General features: G+C 39.7%; 1 protein-coding gene across 6 annotated transcripts in view; it reads right to left on the bottom strand.

Moving 5' to 3' along the window:
* The window catches only part of garnl3 (GTPase activating Rap/RanGAP domain like 3), a 96,281-nt gene that overhangs the window by 37,669 nt on the left and 36,932 nt on the right, over positions 1-21,680 (bottom strand). For all 6 annotated transcript variants that reach the window (XM_042508769.1, XM_042508773.1, XM_042508771.1 and 3 more), the window contains 2 exons: positions 19,751-19,820; positions 1,973-2,047 (listed from right to left, as the gene is read on the bottom strand). In XM_042508769.1, coding sequence (XP_042364703.1) covers positions 1,973-2,047; positions 19,751-19,820 — 145 coding nt within the window. The remainder of the gene's footprint in view (positions 1-1,972; positions 2,048-19,750; positions 19,821-21,680) is intronic.

Raw genomic sequence — 21,680 nt, 5'->3', positions numbered from 1 at the left:
GTTACACAATGCAGCAGTAACAATTAAAATACAAGTCAAGGAATCAGATCCGGGCACGGGGAGCTACAGTCGGTCTATTTGCTGTCATTGTTTCATCGTGATGGAAATAATCCATAACAAGAAGTGAGACATAAGCGAGGGAGTGAGTCACAAACACTGTGACAGCATTTTTGAAAATAAAAAGCAACAGAGATGACTAACACATACTCTGAACAATCAAAACTGCACTAAGTGTGACATAATAAAGCTGTTCAGCATGTGTTAGACCAATGTTTCTCTTATCAAGTTGTATGACTTTAAGGACGTAAGACATGTATGCTGGGATAATGAAATGAAGAGAGCTGGCAAGGAAGACAGCTGATGGACAACATGATTTCTCTGCATTATTCAAGAATAGTTTAAGTCTTCTACTATGAGCACTGGGGCACATATGCACACATTGATGCATTTATCAAGAACATGTGTAGTGCTGGTTCAGACTGTGCCTGTTTCTAGATCGGCTGATTGCTTTTCTCCAGTGTTGCTACTTGTGGCTTCGTTGAGAGCCGCTCATCCAAACAACCTCACACTCGACACTGTGCTGCTTCTTGGGTCCTGAAGAATACATGACAGCTGCAACCCCTTGCAATGCTGGAGTATACACGTCGTTTGCTGACAGCTACCGATTTGGGACCAGGCTATTTCCTGGAACGACAGCTTTCATTTCAAAAGTTACATCAATGTTGCTCGAAATTGTTCAGGTTGTCACAATGTAACATCTCTGGTCTCTCTTTCTTCATCTGTTGTTGAATGTAGCGATGTGACGGAAATAAAGACGAGTACCAATATGTAATACCTCTTCCTAACATACCAGCAAGTGAATGAGTAAATTCTGAAGGACGGAGCACAGAAAATTGTTTACATCCACTACTAGCAACGTTGCAGCACGAGGAGGGAATGAGATTTTTGTTTAGCGTCATTGTGATTTCTCACTCTGCAAATGAATGTCTAAGTTTCTTCACAACTTGTGTGAATTTCTTAAACCTTACAGGGTTTCTGTTTTTCTGAGAGATAGTTATTGGACAGGCTGTGGGGGCAGAGGCATTAAGTGGGTGCACTCTACATCATGAGAAAACCTGAACAGGAGGATAGGTCAGCTACTCAGGTCATGCGACTTCATGCCAATATTCAAAATGATACTCATCATAGGTATCAAAGTTCAAACAAAGTCGATGACCATGAGGTACGTGTAGTTGTTTTTTGTGTTTATCATATTTTAGGCAGAATTTTGATTTGAAAAAACTTTTTTTTTAACCGTCGTAATGTCCTCCCGATTGCCATCCACCTTTTGTCCTCTGGGGTCAAAAATGACCCCGCCTGGTTATTTAAAGCATGTTGTATAAATTGTCAATCAATTCTGTGTTACAACTTTAGCTTTACTTCAGTCCAACGCATTGCCATACATTATTCCCTTCGTTTTGGAATTTAAGGCCAATACCTTGTTTACAAGTATAAGTATAAAAAACATTTACAAGAATAAGTATAAAAAACATATTTTGACAAAAGCAAAAGATTTCATAAGGGGTCAGAATGACCCCAGGACAACACGAGGATGATTTAATATGTTCTGTTGAAAAATAATGATTTGGATTATTAGAACTTATAATCAGATATACTTATGTTTTTAGGACAATATAACGGGGCGTAAATCATTAATTCCTATATATTTTTTAAATTCTTATTGTTTTTCTACCTGACAGTTCATCAGATTTAGAGGTTGCTTCACCAATTTGTATCACTGCAACTGATAAATTCTCCACTCCACTAACCAAAACGATCCCCTAAGTTATTGTGAATAAATTAAGTATAATTTAATAATAATGTGTCTGAATCGCTGACCATCACTACTCTACGGCCTAAAAATGACCGTCACTTCAGGGCTGAGTGGATGGGTGCGATGCATGTGCACAAAACAGTATTATACAGCACAGACCTCATCTGACGAGCCATTCTCCACCCTGAAGCGTCCTGCCCTCTGAATGGCCCCATCTGCGTCACTGGAAATTAGCTGAGAGGGAGACAGAGAGACAGAGAGACGGAGAGAGGGAGACATGTTTAAAATTAGACATGTGACAAACCATGACTTGTGGCAGACAGTAATAAGCAGGTCATAAGTACATTAGAGGTGGCTATCATCATGGACGGAAGAAAGAGGAACCATGGCGGACACATCAACTCCATGTGACAACAGCAGCATGAGTCCGACCCCATACATACAGCATCTGTCCTCAGCAGCTTCCCGACGTCTCTCCACACGTCTTTAATCATCAATAATTACTCAAGTCTTTGCAATGACTCCTCCAACCTCATCGTCGCTGTGATTTTTTTTTTCCTTCACTCTCACATCTGCCACCCTCTACTTATCGCCACAATTATCTGTCTCTTGCTGACTCACCTCTCTCTACTACAGCATTGGAGAGGAGACATTATGAGAGTGAAATGGGACAGTTAATGATAGTGGAAGAGTGAGAACACAATGTATCCTCTGGAAGTTCATACAACTTATGGAAATGATTAGACATGTTGGGAAATACTGTACGCTTAATGGCTTTCTTTTGCAGGGAGTTCAGTAGATATAGGTGATAATGTAGCCTCCATGTGTTAAGGCTATATCCACCCACACTTAATATGTTTTCTAGAGCTGACTCAAACAGAGACCTATTCAAAAAATAATGCAGACATGTTTGCTTCCCAATTGGATGCTTTAATTTTTTAAAAGAGGATTTTTACAGTATTTTAATTTCTCACACTTTTGAAGTGCCTGGATTTCCCTACTGTTTGATCCTGTTGGTTCCCGCTTTCCAAGAGCACTCGATACAAGTTTGTGACCTACATTTGATTATAGTTTACATTTATCTCTTTTTTCCCCTAGATTTTTAGCAATTTTTAGATGTTTTCCCCAATACAACTGAAATTTAACAACACAGTGCTCTAAAGATTCTCAATGACAGTTTAAATTAAAAAGAGAAAAAACATAAATAAATAAACTGACAATAATAAAATTAAATTAAATTAATAAATGAAAATAAAATAGAGAAAAAACACCATCTGTACTGAAGTAACCTCACATAGCCCTGGACTGTCCCCTTGGGCTAAATCCCCAAATTCTGTATGCCCTTACCATCCATCCAAACCTACACATACCCCCAAAGAGAGTTAACAATAGTTTTACATCCAGTGTTCACCAGGAGCTGGAGGGATTATTCCAGTCTAGGGCATATCTCCCCTTCTTAGCAATGTTCCAAAGAGGTGGATGCAGATACCTTAAGAAGGCTGAGCATATTCTCCCAAACAGACCATCATCTCCGTCACTCGTGCAGTTCGTCTTTCTAAGGGTAAGACTTTATAAGTTTCGCGGTACTGCTGCGTGACTGAGGGAGGTTTGTCACTTATCCACTGCTTTAAAATACATCTTCTAGCCAGGAGTAGGAGTTTGTCACATAGTTTGAAGCCAGATTTACTCGGGGAAAGTGTTTTAGATGGCAAACTCAGGATAAGGAGGCCTGAATCTTTGGTTATTTTTAATGTGAAATCTTACTCAGTTCTGATTGGATTTTTTTTTTTAATCATGACATGCTCGTGACCAAAAAAGTGCCCTAGTATGATATTTTTTGCATTGTATGAATCGGTTTTCTCTCTAAACAGCCTTACAGGTTACTCTTATTATGTTTTCAGTAATAGCTTCATGTCATCGACAGTCTAAGCAAAGACATCGTCTTGTACTTTTCACCATCTCCATAATATTTTTTGTAATTCAGCAGCTAACCGCAGAGGCGACAATCTGCTTCCTGTTTACACCGACGTGTACATGCCCTGTCTACATGAACGATAATGTGATATGAGTTTTCAGGCTTGTTAGTATGGAGGGAAATTGTTACTGAAGCAGTGCTTAAATGCTAATGTGTACAAATACTGTTTTTCTTTTAGAACACCGTGTGGTTGTTTTTGGCTGTATATATCCCTTTTGGTTGGGATGTACTTGTATTATAAGGGTGGGAGGAATGGGTTCAGAACTGTGTGTTTGTTCTATTAAAAATCTTGGTCTACAAAAGTACTACTAAAAATGTGTTATATTGTGGTAGTACATGGATTTTTTTTGTTTGCAATCCTTGTGTGCGTGTGCAGTTGTGTATCGGCTGCAGTGCTCTCTCAGTGTCAGGTCAAGGTTTACATGTCTATGCTGATATTTATGATCTGCCTTGCTGTGAATGATGTACAGCTGCTTTGTTGCAGTAATTTAAAAGCTATATTTATCTAAATACACTTAATTACATTTGACACTAATATCTCAACACTAGTAATGAGCAATTTGCCACCTTCTTCTCACCCTTATGGACCTTTTCAAAACCCCTTCAATCTATTCCTCTTCACATCCCTTTTCTTTTTTTTTTTATCCCCCCCACCACACCACACCGAATGATGTTTTGTTGCCAGGCAACAGCCCCCAGAGTCTCTCCTCCCTTGTTGCCGTTTCTGCTCCAGCCTCTCTTCTCTGCGTCTTTGCCCTCTGCTCTTTGACCGCCTTGACTGCTTTGCTCTATTTTTGCTCCCCTTGCCGATAGAGGTCTCTGCTCTGCCGACATGTACGTTTTAAAAAAAGAGTTGGCTGTGTATCCCTGCACACTGTGATACGTCCAGATGGCCTGAAATTGGTCTGAAGGAGCCAAGAACGAAGAGCAGGAAAAGGAAGTTCCTCAGAGAGAAGGACTTGATATGAAAAGCTGCTAAATGTACCTCTTATACTGACCTCTAGAAAGTACACACAATAAATCTTCAGAGAAATTTCAGAGAAATTGTCCACCCTAGTTTCCTCCGTCCTGAGTAACATCTTAAAATCGCTCCTCTGTCAAACCAACTCTTCAAAGGCAGGAGATCTTTACATTTCAGAGGCTGAAATCAGCAATAATCATGCTTTTTTATTTGAAAAATTAACTTTAACAATAAGTGTTTCTATCGGAATAGTTTATTATTTTTTGGTCTTTTCTGACTGATAGTTGCAGCTCTGAAAGTAATGGAGGACACAATAGGAACATATAACTTTTAAATAAAAAAAAATACAGATTGTACAATAGATTGTATTGTTGCTCATTTTCTATTTCCAGTGATGAGATGGAGAATGTACAACCGGCCTGACTGTGCTCATTATCAACTGTAACTCAGTCGGCACAGAAATGAGTGGCTGAGATGTTCAGAATCAAAGACCCACCTGCAGGCAGACTATAAGAAACTTGGAAACTCTAACGATCACACATGCAGGGATGTGAATAACCAGGTTTCTCATTTCCCATGTAAATGCCGTATCTGGAATATGATCAAAAGCCAGTATGAAAATGTACTCTGAGATAAAACTTCTGACATTGTGTGTGTCACATGTGTGTGTCTGTGCACAAAGATAAACAGATACCTGAAACTGTATTGTGAATGGCAGACACAACCTGTACAAAACTAAGCAGTGTTTATCAGTTTGGAGAATGGTGGGTGGTGTGTGCCCAACTCCAGCGGCTCATTAGATCACATCAGATGGTACAATAATGAGGAAAGTGATGAGAGAGCACTTATCGTGGAAAGAGAGAACGAGAGAGGGTTAAAGTCCACCCATTCAAAAACATTCCTGTGGGCAAGTGCTGATGAAAGGCGAATGCTTTAAATTCTGAATAAAATCATTAATAACTGTCACCATGACTTTTATTGTTCAAGCTAAATTAAATCCAATATGCGGAACTGGATTGTAGCTCGGGGATTAGACAGCTCTCAAATGAGATTCTGCAACTTCGGCTTTCTTTGAGCTGGGTTTGAAAGAGGTGCACTGTACATATTAAAGCACATAAATTGTTTGTTTTTATGTCATGCCAAACATTTGGCCCACATGGGATTGCAAGACGTCACAATATAGCAGGAAAGTTAGTCAGCTACTTGGAGAAAGCCACAGAAACAATGAACAGTAACTAACTGACTGAAATTAGTAACTCAAGTTCGCTATCCCCAACCCCCCACCCGCACATATGACAAATTACTTCTGCAAGCAGACTCGACCTGCCAAAACAAGACCTGCGGCCAAACCTGGAACATAAAATCCAATAATTAATATGAATTATTCAAGTTATTGAGTTAGGCAGCGAGTTTGAAGTGATCGACCCATTCATTTATTTGTGTTACTAAAACATCTACCGCAATGTATAAACTTTATATTTTTGGAGGTGGACTGTTCATAAGGAGCACTATCGTAATATACAGAGTGTTTGGTTATTGACTGCACAACACTGGCGGAGCGCAGAGCATACTCTGGGCACAGATGGAGCAGTAGAACACCAGGCATGGTGAAAGTGAAACTATAAAGGAGACAGATCCAACACACAAAGTCAGTAGTCAATCTAAATTAAATTAAATTAAATGATTGTTTTTTATTCTACTTAAATATATCAATCATCTTAACACTCACCGACCTGTATGTTTTTAGTTTCAACCAGAACTAAACCTGGAAATAAAATCAAGACAAACCAACCGTAAATCACTTGTGGTTACTACCTTTGGTTACCTGACCTGATGCAGGACTCTGGGCCACCGTAGTTTTCCTATACCGTTTGCACAGAGGTTTTAGTTAGTTTCAACCTACAACCTCACCGCTAGATGCCCCTAAATCCTACACACTAGACCCTTAAATGATAAAAACTTAGTGATTACACAAATGTGACCAATCAAGTCTTTGTGCATCATCCATAAATAAAAAGTTTTATTTTACTAAACAAAGTAATGCTGCAGACAATTTCATCATCAATCTGACAGTTATTTACTCCACTGATCATTCAGTCTGAAAGAAGTGAAAAAAGTCAATAATAATTTTCTGAAGCTCAAGTTGATGACTTGAAATTGCTTGCTTTGTCTGACCAACAGTTCAAAATCCAAAGACATTTATTTGCCATAAAATACGAGAAAGAAAAGCAGCAAATTATCACAGGTAAGAGTTGCCAATTATTTTTTCATCAATTGACTGATGAATGACCTGATCTTTTCAATTTCGATATGATTGTCGAGCGACTTACTGACTGACTTTTTGTGATTACAATGTGTTTTCATGTTTTCATGTCACAAGATTCTGTCCAAAATCTCAAGCAAAATCTCATTAAAATCAAACAAAAAAATATATCAAGGTGTATGTTTTACATATCACAATGCTGCATTAAAAAAAAACAAAAAACATAAGCATTCCTATTAATGTGACATTGATTACACCCACCCACACACTGGCTGCATTTCCTCCCCATGGTACACTGTGTATAATGAGATAACACAATCCAGCCAAAGCATGTTTACTGCAGGTGTGAGGCTCTGATAAACGACAGAGAGCTTTCTGCGCAATAATTGGCCGTGTCTTAGGAGAGGCTGCAGAAAATACTGCCTCCTCTTCATTCATATGCATATTAATAGGCCCTGAAAACAAATGTATATTTTCCTGTGTGCGTCTCTGTGCGGTGGCATGTGCAAGTTTTTATGTGTGAGCCAAAGATCTGTGCATGTGCGCGGAAAATGGAAAGTAAATGTCGAAGCTATAGGTCTCTATCTCCCTTCATTTCTCTCGCTTCCTGCAACATTAACTGTCCAATCGCGGGATAATGGAGGGGAAACCAATGCAGCGTTCACGCAGAGCAATGCACCACCTTCCTGGTGTGTGTTGAAAAAAAAGTGTGGCATTCTGTATTAAATGTGCATTTAGGTAAGTGTTTGCGCCGCTGTGTGTGAATAAGCTTTCTTGCTGGTTTTTGGGTGATAGAATGAAAAATAGCAGGTGAGAGAGGGTATTAAGTGCTCTGGGGAGTCTGTGTGTTTATGTGTGTGTATGCGCGCAAACACACACATGCATCACGCAGCCATTGCTTTTAAATCATGCAACAGAAGAGTGGCAAAGACAGAAAAGCTGCACTCCAACGATTCCCCCGTGGGCCTGGGGGAGGCAGGGCAGAGGAAACGGGGGAGAAGGGGCAGCCTGTTATGCTTCTACGCTTTAACAAACAACCCATAAAACACCTCACCTCTGCTGGGGAGTAATAGTGGAGGGTTAGGGCGGAGAAAAAAAAAAAAAAAAAAGAGGCATCAAACGTATAGGGAGAGGAGGACGGGATGAAGGATGAGGTCACTGGGGAAGAGAGGGAAAGAGGGATGTGTAATGACAACAAAAAGCCGAATGATAAAAGAATAATAGCCGTCTCCACGACGCATAACCCCATGGGAGAGGCACAAAGCTTTCGAGCTTTAGAGACAGAGACGAGAAGCACACACAAACTCTTATACACACGCTTAAAGAGCTCCCATTTTAGGGCATGACTTGAACATTTCACAAACACAATCGAGCTCACGGCGTAGTCAGAGAGCCTCTGATTTCCCCAAGGCCCACGGGACAAAAGGAGCGCTGCAGTGCAGAGACAGATGCATGTATATGTGTGTCTGTGTGTGTCAGGGTATTAAATCAATACTTTTGTGACTGCTGATAGATAATTGATCTCATCAGTGGGTCTGTTCATGCACACTCACAATCCTCCAGGAAGGCAGAGAACACGGAGGCGTAGGCGCCAGAGCGGGAGAGGAAGTGAGCAGAGGGTGAGGAGGGAAGTAGTGAGCGGCGAGGAGGGGGAGGATGAAGAGAGGCAGGTGCACAGTCAGAGAGGAGATGTGAGTGATGGATGAGAGAAAAGGGAGAAAATTAGGAGGGAGCTGAATAGAGGCAGAAGAGAAGACGAAGGGAGGAGGCAGAAAATGAATACAGAAAGTATTCAGAGGAATTTAGAAAGTGGTTATCTGGTCCTTTTTTTCTTCCTCCGCACACTACTGTGACTAGAAGCTCTGTCACAGCTTTGGATTTTTTGGAGTTCTATTAACTTATCCAAAACCAGAAAGAGCTAAACTGTAAGAAATGAACAAAACTTTGTCTGCTCTAACATGAAATACAAATGTTAGATCTTTCATAAGTAGTTGAAGTAGTATAGTTCCATTTTGTTGGGTTATTTTGTTTAACACCAGAATCTCCACTGTTATCCTTTTTCACCGAATCAGCTCTAGTTCTTGAATCAGTTCCGTTCAGGACTCTTGAAACCTTGGTGCAGTGAACCAGCTTGTGTTTCCACCAGTTTTGAGCAGTACAAACAACTTTTTTTACTCATGATTTCTTACTTTATGCCTCTGTTGTTGCCTTCTCCATATCCTCTCTCCAAACCTGTAGAATATGACACGCCCAAACTGATGTCATCAAGGTTTGCACTTCAGGTCAGAAAAAAAACATGTTATTTTTTTGAGCGCCAACTTTTCAGGTTCCACGGCTCACAATTAGGTGCAGGAAATACACGGAACCTGATCCATGTTGGTGTGAAATGGATATGTGTGGGAGCCATTTATAATTATATCAGATTTCAGGGTAAATATGGTCTTTTAATAATATAATCACCATGATAAAGTATTGGGGTCACCACAATTCTACTTCTTTTGGCTGAATCTAGAAATGTGATTACAATTATTATAATTATATAATTCAAATGTAGACTCAAAGAAACATAAACTAAAAGGGTTATGATTCATACACACGTCAGCACAAAAGACCTATACAATCAGCACAGTTTCAAGGTGGACACCACAGACGAGTGTCACCAACTCAGTATCCGACCAAATGTCTCTCTACTGTTCCTGAGATATGACGTTGAAAAATGGCCAGAAAACATTATGATGCCACAGTCAAGATGACCTTTGACCTTTTTAGTACAAAATGCCATAACTTCATCATTTTATCCTATTATTTCATGATTAGCATACGAATTCTCGAGCTAGGGTCAAAAACATTTTTTGAGAGTATTACAGTGACCTTTGACCCCCTTCAAAATGTAATCTCTTCAATCTTGAGCTCAAGTGGTTGTTTATGCTATGACATATTGCGATCACAATATGAGGATGGATAGATGCACGTACAGACAGAACTACACGCCGGAAAAACGGAGTCCGGCCACTTGTGTGTGGCCCTTGATCTGAGGGCCTGTCGATGCAGCTATAAATAATCATTACATCTAATGTTTTAATTGTTCTACTACTTACTTTTCATTATACTTCTAATGCGTACAATCATAGACACAAATTGACAGTTGTTTTGTCCAACACAGTGGCACAACAACACTAAAATAATAGTGTGCATTAATAAAGAGAGTTGAAGCAGACATTCAAAAGTAATGCAGTGACTTTCCCTAATTAATTACCTTTATATCCAGTAATTGGTAAAGCAATTCAATTAAGAAGCAATTAGGCTGCTAATTTTCTGTAACATGCATAACACTGGTTAGGACACAGTAAAGCCAGACAGTAGCCTGTGTATATGTGTGTGTGTGTGTGTGTGTCTGTATGCAGTTGTTTAACATTATACATTAAGAGGTTGGAACATGAGTTCAGGAGGGTAATCATTAAAGACTGCAGAGCATGCAATAAGGGCCTTCTGACAGAAATGAGAGTCTGAGAGCTGTATGAACATGAAGTGTGTCACACAGGTCACCCAGTGACTCAGACACTTTAGAGTAAAAATACTACAGCTGCTGCATTTAGAGAAGGAAGTGAAATGTGGCAACTGAAATCACTAAACAAATGCTATCAGCCTTTTTCCTCACATTGTTCTGTCTGTTTTCCCCCTAAATGACTGCTCAAGTGACCGTGTGAAGTTTTTTGGATTCAGAGGGCCCTTATTGCATGGTGTCAATACAAAACATCAAGAAATCCCATGACAAGACGGGAATCAACAATGAAGTGATCCTGCTTTCAAATATTGACTGTGTTGTCAAAGCCTGATTCATCTGTTCCACAGAGGCCCATCGTGTTTTCAGCTGTTTCTTTTGACAACAATAAAGCTCTTTGGCACAGAGGAACAAATCAGGCTTTGGATACACACTCTATTCTTGTTAGAGGATCATTTCATTGTTGCTTTTAGTCTCTGTTTTGGAATATGTCGAGAAAAATATAGACTATAACCAGACTCATCTTTTAAATACTAACATAACCATTACCTCTTCACGTCGAGCTGCAATCAGACAAACTGATCGCCGCACCACATGCAAGTGAAAAGCCCTTTCATGATGGCTCCTGCAACGCTACTAAGGATGTATAATGCAGGATGTTGTTGTAGACATGAAATAACAACCGACTACTTGTGAAGGAGAAAATTGGAGGTGAAAATTCTAAATCAAAGACAAACTACATCTGTAATGTGGCTGTTTGCCATGTAGCCATTGACTGCACCTGATTAGCATTAACGCTGCCTGCGGCTAGGACAAATCCAGCCGCGCTTAAAACAGCACAGCATCAATAATCTGCCCATTTATACGACAGCAACAGTGGCGATGACTAATCCGATGGCGAGGACTGAAGGCATCGGGCCACCCGCCCACCCAGGAGTAACGCTAGTAGGGTGAAGCAGCTTTAAGGGCCCTCAAGAGTGGGCAGATGCTGCAGTAAAGCCCCGGATCACAGCAGCAGAGCGCCATGCATCAGCTGCTTTAATAGACTATTAGTTATGTATCAGAGAAAATGGGAGGAGGGGAGACAGATGGAGAGACAAGAGCAAGACATAGATGGAGAGGGAGTCTAATCTTTGGGTGTTTGCATAAGCATCCATTAGGGGCATTACAGTGAAGGGTTAAAGTGGGACTGATCAGCCTTTAAAAAAGGGCTTGAACCAAAGTTTGGTTTTGTTAGCAATGTTTTATGTCAGTAATTAGTGCCATAACTAATTTAAAATTGGCTGAATAAATCAGTTGAAAGCCTTGGCTCTCTGAGGCCATTTTTACCTCTTAAGGGTGCTAAATGGTTAAATCAACCCCTACACTGGGAATTTAAGGTTCCAAAAAAGAAAAGAAGAAGGGAAAAAGACAGGAGCAAAAACTGACTTTGTAAAATAAATAAACAATTAAAAAGGTGTGTCAGAAAGACATGGATCCAGAGAGAAAGGATGAGGGGGCCACAGAGACAGCTTATGCTCAGGGCCTTGCATTATTTTGCGACACTACTGGCAATGATGTAGACTACTTTATTTTATTTATTAAAGTTTTTTTGGGGGGGGCTTTTTTGCCTTTATTTGTTTGGATAACTGCAGTAAGGACATATCCTCTGAACATGGGGTGTCCACGCTACCAACAGAGCCACTGGGCGATCAGACTCATATAAATTAACATTAAAGTGCTGTTTTAATGATCAAAAGTGACATTTTGTGATCTTAGATGTGATCCTTGTTATGCTGACAAATCGCTGTGTCTTTCCTTTTTATATTACAAAGGAGGTTTCTTCTACATTAGAAAACTCAGAGAGATAATGCATACTGATGAAGTTGCATGCCTTAAAAACATTTTTAGAGTTTGCAAGAGTGAATGACAACAACACAATATCTAAGAAAGTGTCATAAAATGATAAACATTAAGGAAAAAAACCCAGAAATGCACAGTTTAGAGGAGCACTAACAGCCTCTGGTCCCATATTTAAGTCGTAACTGGCCCCTGCAGCTTCACGAAAGTGAAAGTGTCAAACAGGCAATTGAGCTCAAACAGAACAGCTTTTCCCTTTACAGCAACCTCTTGTTACCAATTAAACACGAGGGTTTCAGCCTAAGGCAGCATCTCAGAAAATCCTGTGATCATTAGCGTCACAGACAAAATACAGAGCAAAACATCTGCACATCAAACTTTGAAGCAGCTGCCCTGGTGAGCTGATGTTCTCTGCAGTCTCTGTTTGGGTTTGTCAGTTTTCAATTGCAGTTTGCAAGTGTGTGTTTCTGTCGAATACCCCCAACTGGAGCTACCAACATAAACTACCTATCCTGCAGTTCTCCAGCAGTAAGCCTCTGTGGCTCTGGTTATGACTCACAGGTGTTTATTCCTGTTCAGAAGGCTGTCACTCATCTGAGCATGTGTGTTAGCAAAGCAATGAGTTGAGCCAACAGAAGCTAAGTGTGTGTATGTTGTGAGGCCCACAGGTCTTAATCATTGCAGCTATATACAGCAATAGATCACAGTTGCTGTTTTATTTCAAAACATTTTAGTGCAAATTTCTATGATTTTTCATGAGTCAGAGTGCTTCGTTGCAGGCTAAAATTAAGGATTTAATTTGTTTGTTTGCGTTATTGTGTGACTTTGGTGTTTTAAAGGGTTAGTTCGGATTCACCACATTAACAGAAAAATCAATAACAGAAAAAAATGAGAGATTAAGGCCACAGTAGACCAGGAGTTCAATGTGTTCAGTGAGGTAAATGACTGTTTTTGTCAATGGAGTCAGGCTTTGAAGAAAGCACAGATAAGTCTTAATTTTAGTTCAGTTTCTCGTCAGTCTGTTTGGGTACGCAACCGGATAAATGAGACTTGGATTATACTGCATGAGGTGTGTGAGAGTTTGTTACAGACATTTTGATATGTTTTTGCTGCTGGACCCCGATGACTTCAATTCATCAATCATTTTCTCAGTTTTTGGTTTTGTAATTCCCCATATAGGCATGCCAGAAAAACGTTTTGAGACATTGATATACAAATGGTCATTAAGGGCTTGAAGTTTTCCTTTTTTAAATGTGAATGTTTTCCTGTCTCTATACTCCTCAGTGACAGTAAACTGAAAATTCAAGGGAGTTCAAGGTTCAGAGTGTTATTTAGCCCTCTTTCCAACATGACATGATCTAACCCATATTGACCAACAAATATAGTTTTTTCAGTTAATGAGACCGATAACTGATATATGGAACCGATAAGCATTTACAATTAAAATGAAAATCTTTCCGTCAAAATTTAAAATTTGGAATATAACAAACTCCAACACAAAACTTTTTTTTCAATGCCTTTAGCAGATGTTTGATCAAAATGTCATCATATACAGTTCCCAGCATTTTTTTTTTTTACAAAGTCAAGTGAAAATGTAAATTAAAAAAATAAATAAATAAATAAAGCAGCAACTGTATGAGGAGGACCATGGCCTCCACTGGTCGCACCTTGGGGGCACCACTGGTGAGAACCGTCTACCATTAAGTGGTAATTGTCACTTGTGGCCGCAGCGGCCGCTGTTCAGCAAAAAGTTACACAGTCTCTCTTTAATGTCAACAAGCACACGAACAGACGCGGTCACACACAGCGAGACGCACACACGCTGAGAGTGGGAATAAATTCAATGTGACAGTGCAGTCAAAAGCCTCTGAGGCAGTGACAGTAACACTGGTAGGCAGGTGGGAGTGGAGCCGTCTGCTCACCACTCACTGTGCAAGACTGACAGCTAACCTCTCAACACGCCGCTCCTCAAACACACACACACACACACACACACACACACACACACACACACACACACACACACACACACATTTCAGTGGCGTTCATTATGCCCATTACCACACACAGGAAAGAAAATCTACATGAGAGTGTGTGTGAAGGACTTTGTCCTCAATACCTTCCACATTTTCTGTTTTCCTGTGTTATACCGCACAGCTTTAAGACAGCCATGCGGCGCCCACCTCTCGCCTATCCGTCACCGCCTTCATCTCGTGGGCCTCAAATAAAGACAATTCAATTTGCATGGTAAAAAAAAAAACAAACACCACCACACTCTCCAGGCATGTTGTGTCAGGATGAAACGGGTTTAATTGTCGACGGCTTCAGCTTTGGCGCGTAACACACAATTAAGCTTTTAAAAGTGGAGCGCGGAGTTGTCAGCGAATAAAGTGACAAGACAGGGTGGGAGTTGCCTTTGTGTTGTTTGAACGCAGATGCCATCATGGAGTGTTTGTTTGCTCATTTGTGTGGATGAGTGTGTGTGTTTGTGTGCGCGCTGGCTGAATATTCCACCACACACATGCCAGCGGCGTGGTTCATGAGCTGCTGATGTCAGTCTGTCGTTTGATTGCTCAGTCCATCACTTTGATCCAGACTGAAATATCTCAACCATTAATGGATGGATTGCCACAAAAATGTTTTTGATTTTTTAAAATGACATAAAATATGTCAGTAAATACCCCGTTCATGAATTTAAAGCTTTTACGCTTTTTCTTAAAAATAACAAGTTGCTAAATGAGACTAAAGAGCATCATCACACTGAACACGCCATTACAGCATCGTTATGGTGGTGACGCTGAAGTCATGCGGCCATGGTGTAGGGATGATATATTGATTGTACTCAATGTATCACACCTTGTTTCACTTCATATGTATATGTATTATAGGAAGCTTTAAGTCCACAGCAAAAACATCAACACATCTGGCCTACAAGCTCTGCACATCAAAATAAAAGCACCAGTAGTTCCACTTTGATTTATTTAATTCTAAAAAGAACTTTACTGAACTTGATTATGACAGTATTTTTATTTACTTTATTATACATAGCCATATATTTTATATTATTATATAAGTATTTTATATAATATAATAATATATAATTTATATAACATTATTTTATTCAACTTTATTATAACAGTATTTATTTAATTTTATTACACAACAGTAGCAACTTTATTCAGCTTTATTATAACAGTATATGTTTAAGTTAATTATAACAGTGCTTTACTTAATTATCACAGATCTTAATATAACTTTATATGACAGTAGCTATTTTATTTAACTTGTTGTTACAACAGAGCTTTATTGAAGTTTATAACAACAGTACTTTCTTTAACTTTATTATAACAGTACATTATTTAACTTTACTATAAAAGTACTTTATTTAACATTATTGCAACGTTTATTTAATTTTTTTTATTTTAGTACTCTATGGTAGTCTAGAAGAGTTTTTAAAATATCAAGACATATATCGTGAATTGTAATATTTTCTGAAAAGAAAAAATGACAACAATTTTATTTTTAAGTCATCAACACTCAGCCCCACTGTGGTGTAGCTTTATGTTAGCTTTCTGGTGATTGCATTTCCGCCTCAAAAATCCTAAATATTCATTTGTGACGATTATCTTGCTGAACAAAAGGCTTTGCCTTAAGTTTGAAACTTTTGGCTCGCAACAGTTAATTTTCTGCAATAATCCAAAATCCAGTGGAAAAATCTCATTGTTTTTTTGTCAAGGGGAAGCAGGGCGACGCAAACTTTTATGTTTGCCTAAGAAAAAAAACCTCATCCCTAGAGTAATCTATTTAATGGATTGCCATTAAATTTAACAGCCATGGTCCTTAAAGGATGAATTGAATTTATGAATCTGGAAATTGAATTATAAACCCTCTGATTCTTCAGATAGCACCATTATCAGGTCAAAACTTTGGTCTATGATCAAATACCTGCAAAACTCATGATATTCCCATCAGCCTCAGTTGTACTTCTCACTATGATGGCAAAAACATTTTTCGTGCTACTCATTTTCACTGTGAGCACGTTCCCGTGCTGATGTGAGCAGTTAGCTCAAAGTCTGAGTCCGTCCTCCACAGAGCAGCCAGCAGTAGACTCTTTGGCAGTACGGTCATTCTGCATTGCTACTTTTAGCATAATTCTGAACATGTGATGCCTATAAGGGCGCATGTGTACACACACACACACACACACACACACACAGAAGGACAGATTTTATTGAAGCAGCCATCATGTCTCCTTTCAACAGAAAAGGAACTTTGTATTTAAAAAAAACATCCATGATTCCTACAACTTCCTCATCAAATGTACTTAGACAGAATTTCTGCTTCAAACTGTCCATGAACCAGTGAAATGTAACCTGATCCATTACACTCCTATAATGTCAAAAGTGGTTTCCAGTGTGTGTGTGTGTGTGTGTGTGTGTGTGTGTGTGTGTGCCATGTGTGTGTGAGAATCTGGAATAATGTGAATCATACCTCCACAGCAGTGTCTGTGGAGGTACCTGCTCTTATTGGCAACTGCTAGCGCCGCTTCATTGATGCCAAAAATAAAACAAACAGGCAGGATGAGTCACGGCTCTGCTTATGCTGGTCTCTCTTATTAGGGGGACCCTGCTTTGAATCCGTGTCTCCCACTTGTGTTGAGGCATTTGAAAACATGTTCTTCAAAGCATTAGAATACACTGGAGTCTGTGTCGTGTCTAGAAAAGATGAAACCCAAAGGGTGAAGTGATATGTGTTTGGAATAATGAGTTTTATACTGCGCTTACATCATTCACTCTGGTTAAGTTATATAGGTTAACTTTACCAAAATAGTTCCTCAATTTTACAATTTTTTTTGTGGAAATGTCAGGTGCTGATATCTTGCCAACTTCACATTGGACACACTATGAGCACACAGAGTCAATGCTGTCCACACAAGGAACTGTTTGTTGGCTAAAAGACATCAGGACCTGAATTTTCACAGACTCTCTCCCAGCCTTCGCACACACTTCCCCTGGAGACATGCAGCCTCAAACAGCCAGAAAAAAACACTTTTCCTCGTATGCTCACATAAGCAATTATATATCTCTTTCTAACAGAGAAACAAAAAGCTAATTTCACCGCAGAGTCGAGGACCAAAAATAATTGTTGAGACGTAAGCTTGGCATCATGTGGTTATCCTCCCTGAGGTTATTTCTAAAGATCAACCTGGGCTTATCAAGCCCTGCCATTAATTTTCCATCATCCACATCTATCAAACATACCACACAGCCTTTTAAACCTTTGGGAATTGGCATCTTAGAAACAGACTTATACTGGAAAGGATTATTTTAAAGGTTTATGTGAGTTTTGTTTTGGCAATATCTTTACATCTGCTTGATTAAACTAATTCTTGCTACTGACAATGTCACTGAGATGGTAGCTCTGAATAAGCGATAATTTCTTAGCACTTCTTATTGGCCTATACAAATCATCAAACACTAAGAAGGCTTTGCTAGAGCAGGCTTCACTGGTGTGAAGGCATAAAAATAGTTTCAGATGATTACATACTTTTGAAACACTGGGGATTTAATAATCAATCCTACACACTGGACCTTTAATAATCAATGATGAAAGATGATAAATATTCGTGACAGTAGTTTTGGACGGTATCTAATGGCCATGTTGGACCTGCAAGTTTGCAATGTCCTGCAGGCTGTCTTGCCTGCCATTTTCAGTCTACTCAATACACAACACACTTATTACATGACAGCAAGTTCCATGTCTCATAACCTGTTGTTTTGGGTTTTTTTGTGGCACCCGTGTTACCAGGTTAGAACAGCCACACTGGCAGCATGAGCGCTGCTACTCAGGCACAGCTTAACTGATGCTCAGTCTGTCTTTATCTTTGACAGATATGTGGAAATACAAATATATCTGTTTGACTCAACTTTTCCTGTTTCTGTTTCAAAATAAAAGCCCTCTGACAATGTTTCTGTTGACACAAGGCATTTTATTATGAAACATTTGCAGGACCGTGTTGTTAACATGCAGTAGCTACTTAGCTATGTGGAGTATGTGCCTTTAATTGTGTAAATACAGTAGTTATAACAACAGGCAGCTCTGCAGCAGCGCCGCAACAATACACGCTGCCGATGTGAACACACACATATATAGGCTCACGCATGCAGTGTGGCCCCGGCATAACCTCCAGCGCATGCGAGGTGCACTACATGCAAAACATCTTGAATACAGCCTCTCCAGCATGAAGTTGATAGAAAGAAGAGGGTCCGTATTTTTGATGGAGTTTAAATTCACACCGTCGGGATTTGTAAATACCCTGGTATACTGTAAGTACTATGATACCGCCCATGCCTAAGTGGCAGCCTACAGTGAGCATTTTTCAACACAACCAGTGCCTCTTATTAGCATCACACCTTGAAGGGTTACATCTGTTTACAATCTTCTCATCCATAAAACTAGTCTGCCAATGCAAATGGCCTATTTCTTTAATCCATCATGGACCACACAAGACCCTTAAACTTGCCATATGTAGTTTATACAGCAGAAATACCAAATTATAAGTGTTCCAGAGATGATGAAGAAAAAGAAGTCTTTCAATACATGTGTGGAGGAAGAGAAACTGGTGTCTCACACTGTTGTGTGACGGGCACACTTTGAATACTGAGGCTATCAGTGAACTCATCCTGGCTCACGCTCACCGCTGTGTTTGGATACTCACTCTCGTCATCTCACATACACACCCCCTCACACAGCAGCATTGTGTCTAGTGTCAGTCTGCTGGTGCTGATAGGCAGCATGTGGTTTCTCCTCAACACTAATCTGTCACACACGTGGGGCGCGGTGCTCATGGACAAACCCACAATATGTCTCCGGTAGGAAGTCTGATTGCAGTGTGAAACCCTAGGACTTCCTGTCCCTCTGGGCTATCGGGATGCACAGACTCGGCTCGCAGTGGAGGGACGTACACTTGTACACACACACACACACTCCCCCCAAAGCAACAATGACTCAACAGCTTAGTAATCAACCGCAAAGACACACACTGTGCTGCAGCTTTACACCAGCAGCGTCAAAACAAAACAAATGAACTTTGGAGGCTGAGCCGGCAGCAGAGTCCTGCATCACTGTGAGCGGAGCAACGACTGTGATCCACGCTGGCAAAGCACAGCGCTGGACCACACCCAGTACGTCATGACTCATCAGTCAGCCCCTCTGTTGTCCGTCCAAGCCAACAGAAAAGAGTGGAAGGCAATAATAGAAGAGAGAGGCAGAAAGGGAGGGGAGATCATGAGGAGGAGAATCAACGAGGAGGATGAGGGGAAAGAGGATGAGGAGATGGTCACGCCGAGACACAAAGAGAGCAACAAACAGATGAGTGCATTGTGGGTGGGACTCACCAGCTCCACTGAACCATAGTGTTTCCTGCTGAAGTCTCCACGCCTGCAGCCCAAGTCCTCCGAGGCAGAGCTGCAACACAAATGCATGGTCAGACACATGGCCTGTTGCTCCTCCATCACACAACACAGACACACATAAACCGCTGCAGCATCTGCTTTTCTCCAGTCTTTTTAAATTTTATCTCACTTTATCTTCTCGTTCATGCCCAATTTCTTAACCCTAACGTTCTTTCTTTCTCCCCTCTTCCCTTTATCTTTCTTTCCCTTCCTCCTGTCTGTGTCGGTGTGGCGGGGCAGCTGGTGGCATGGTGACTGGCCGGGAGTGGCGGCCAACCCCAGTTTCTGATCGAGACATGGGTCCTGATTGAATTAAGCCACAGTGATAGATGGAGACTGGCTGGGAGAGCTGACTGCTGGTTTAATAGCCAAATGTGCACACACAGAGTAGATCGCTAGAAAGAGACTAACACACACATGCAGCTTAACTTTACTAATGTTTAGTGCAAAAAAGCAAATGTTAGCATGCTAATATGCTAAATTAAGATGGCAAATGCTGTAACCTGTGCCTAACATATGAGCATTAACATTAAAATACTGGCATTAGCTGGAAGAGCGAGGCACAGCTGCCTGAGCAAAGCCTCACTGCTGGCTTATAGACGATTAAATCTGACTATAAACCAACAAATCTTTGTGTGTATGTCCTTTAAATATCTCGAGAACAGCTCATCTGATCCACGTCAAACTTGATGGGTGTATTGCTGGAGGCCCAAGGACTTGCAGTGTACAACGTGGTGTAATTTTGGCACACATGTTCAACATGAACCCCTAGGGATTGTTTGGCACATTTCATGCACTTTTCAGTCTTCATTTTTGATAATTTGGGGCTGTGTTTATGCATATGGAATACAATTTGGCAAGATTGTGTATTTTTGTTTAACCTTGGAATTTCTAGCTCAGCTCCTACAATAAGTCCAAAATACACTGTGGAAACAAAATTTGCACTATTGAAAACTATTCAAACTGCAATTTTCATCCCACAGCCATCAAATCATAAAAAACACACATTGTGTTATTTCTGGGTGTCATTTGGGGCTTTTGCCTTAGGATTTGTAATTTTTTTAAAACTTTTTTCCACCTGATTTCCACCTTTTTTTTAACCATATTTGGCATGAAGTATGTTAAAAAATCTTTCCTTGCTTTTTTCCCATCTGAAAACATAGTGGCATTTTGACAAAAAACTGGCATGTAAAGGGTTAAAATTCCAAACATTGATGAATATTGGATATTAATGATTAGGACTGATGTTGGTTTTAAAAAAAATCATTTAATTAAAGTAGAAAACAATATTAATGTCTAACATCTTGAGTTTGTAATAAAACAAATAAAAAAAAAAATCTGCATGTACCACGATGGGCTGGGCAATATAAAGATATTATATTGTATCAGATATGAGACTACATATTGTCTTAGATATTGGCTGATTCTGATTTGGTATGGAATAAATTGTATTTTTTTTCCTGATTTTAAAGGTTGCAATACAGTAAAGTGGTGTACTTTTTCAACTTATAGGACAGTTGTACTTGTTTTATACTTGCTTTTACCCACTAAGTCATTATATCTTCATTACTTTCATTACTTTCAAAGTACCAATAGGCATTCCCTAAAATATTGTCACATCAAAGAGGGAAATTTGTAAAAAAAAAAAAAAAAAAAAGAGAACATGTACTATTAAGGAAATAACCCCTTGGAATGAGCAAGAAAAGAAAAATTATAACAATTCTGTAACCTAGTTNAAGAGTGTATATATATATATACACACATATATATACATAAATATATATATATATATATTTGATTCTGTCTCCCAGTTCTAGCATTTATGAAGTGCTTTTGAGGAGATTTAAAAATTTCAAGAGATCTATCGTGTACG

The sequence above is a fragment of the Plectropomus leopardus genome, chromosome 20 (genome assembly GCF_008729295.1).
Source record: "Plectropomus leopardus isolate mb chromosome 20, YSFRI_Pleo_2.0, whole genome shotgun sequence".
Classification (NCBI taxonomy): domain Eukaryota; kingdom Metazoa; phylum Chordata; class Actinopteri; order Perciformes; family Serranidae; genus Plectropomus; species Plectropomus leopardus.
The sequence above is the reverse complement of the archived record's forward strand: the minus strand, read 5'-3'. Positions and strand labels throughout refer to the sequence as shown.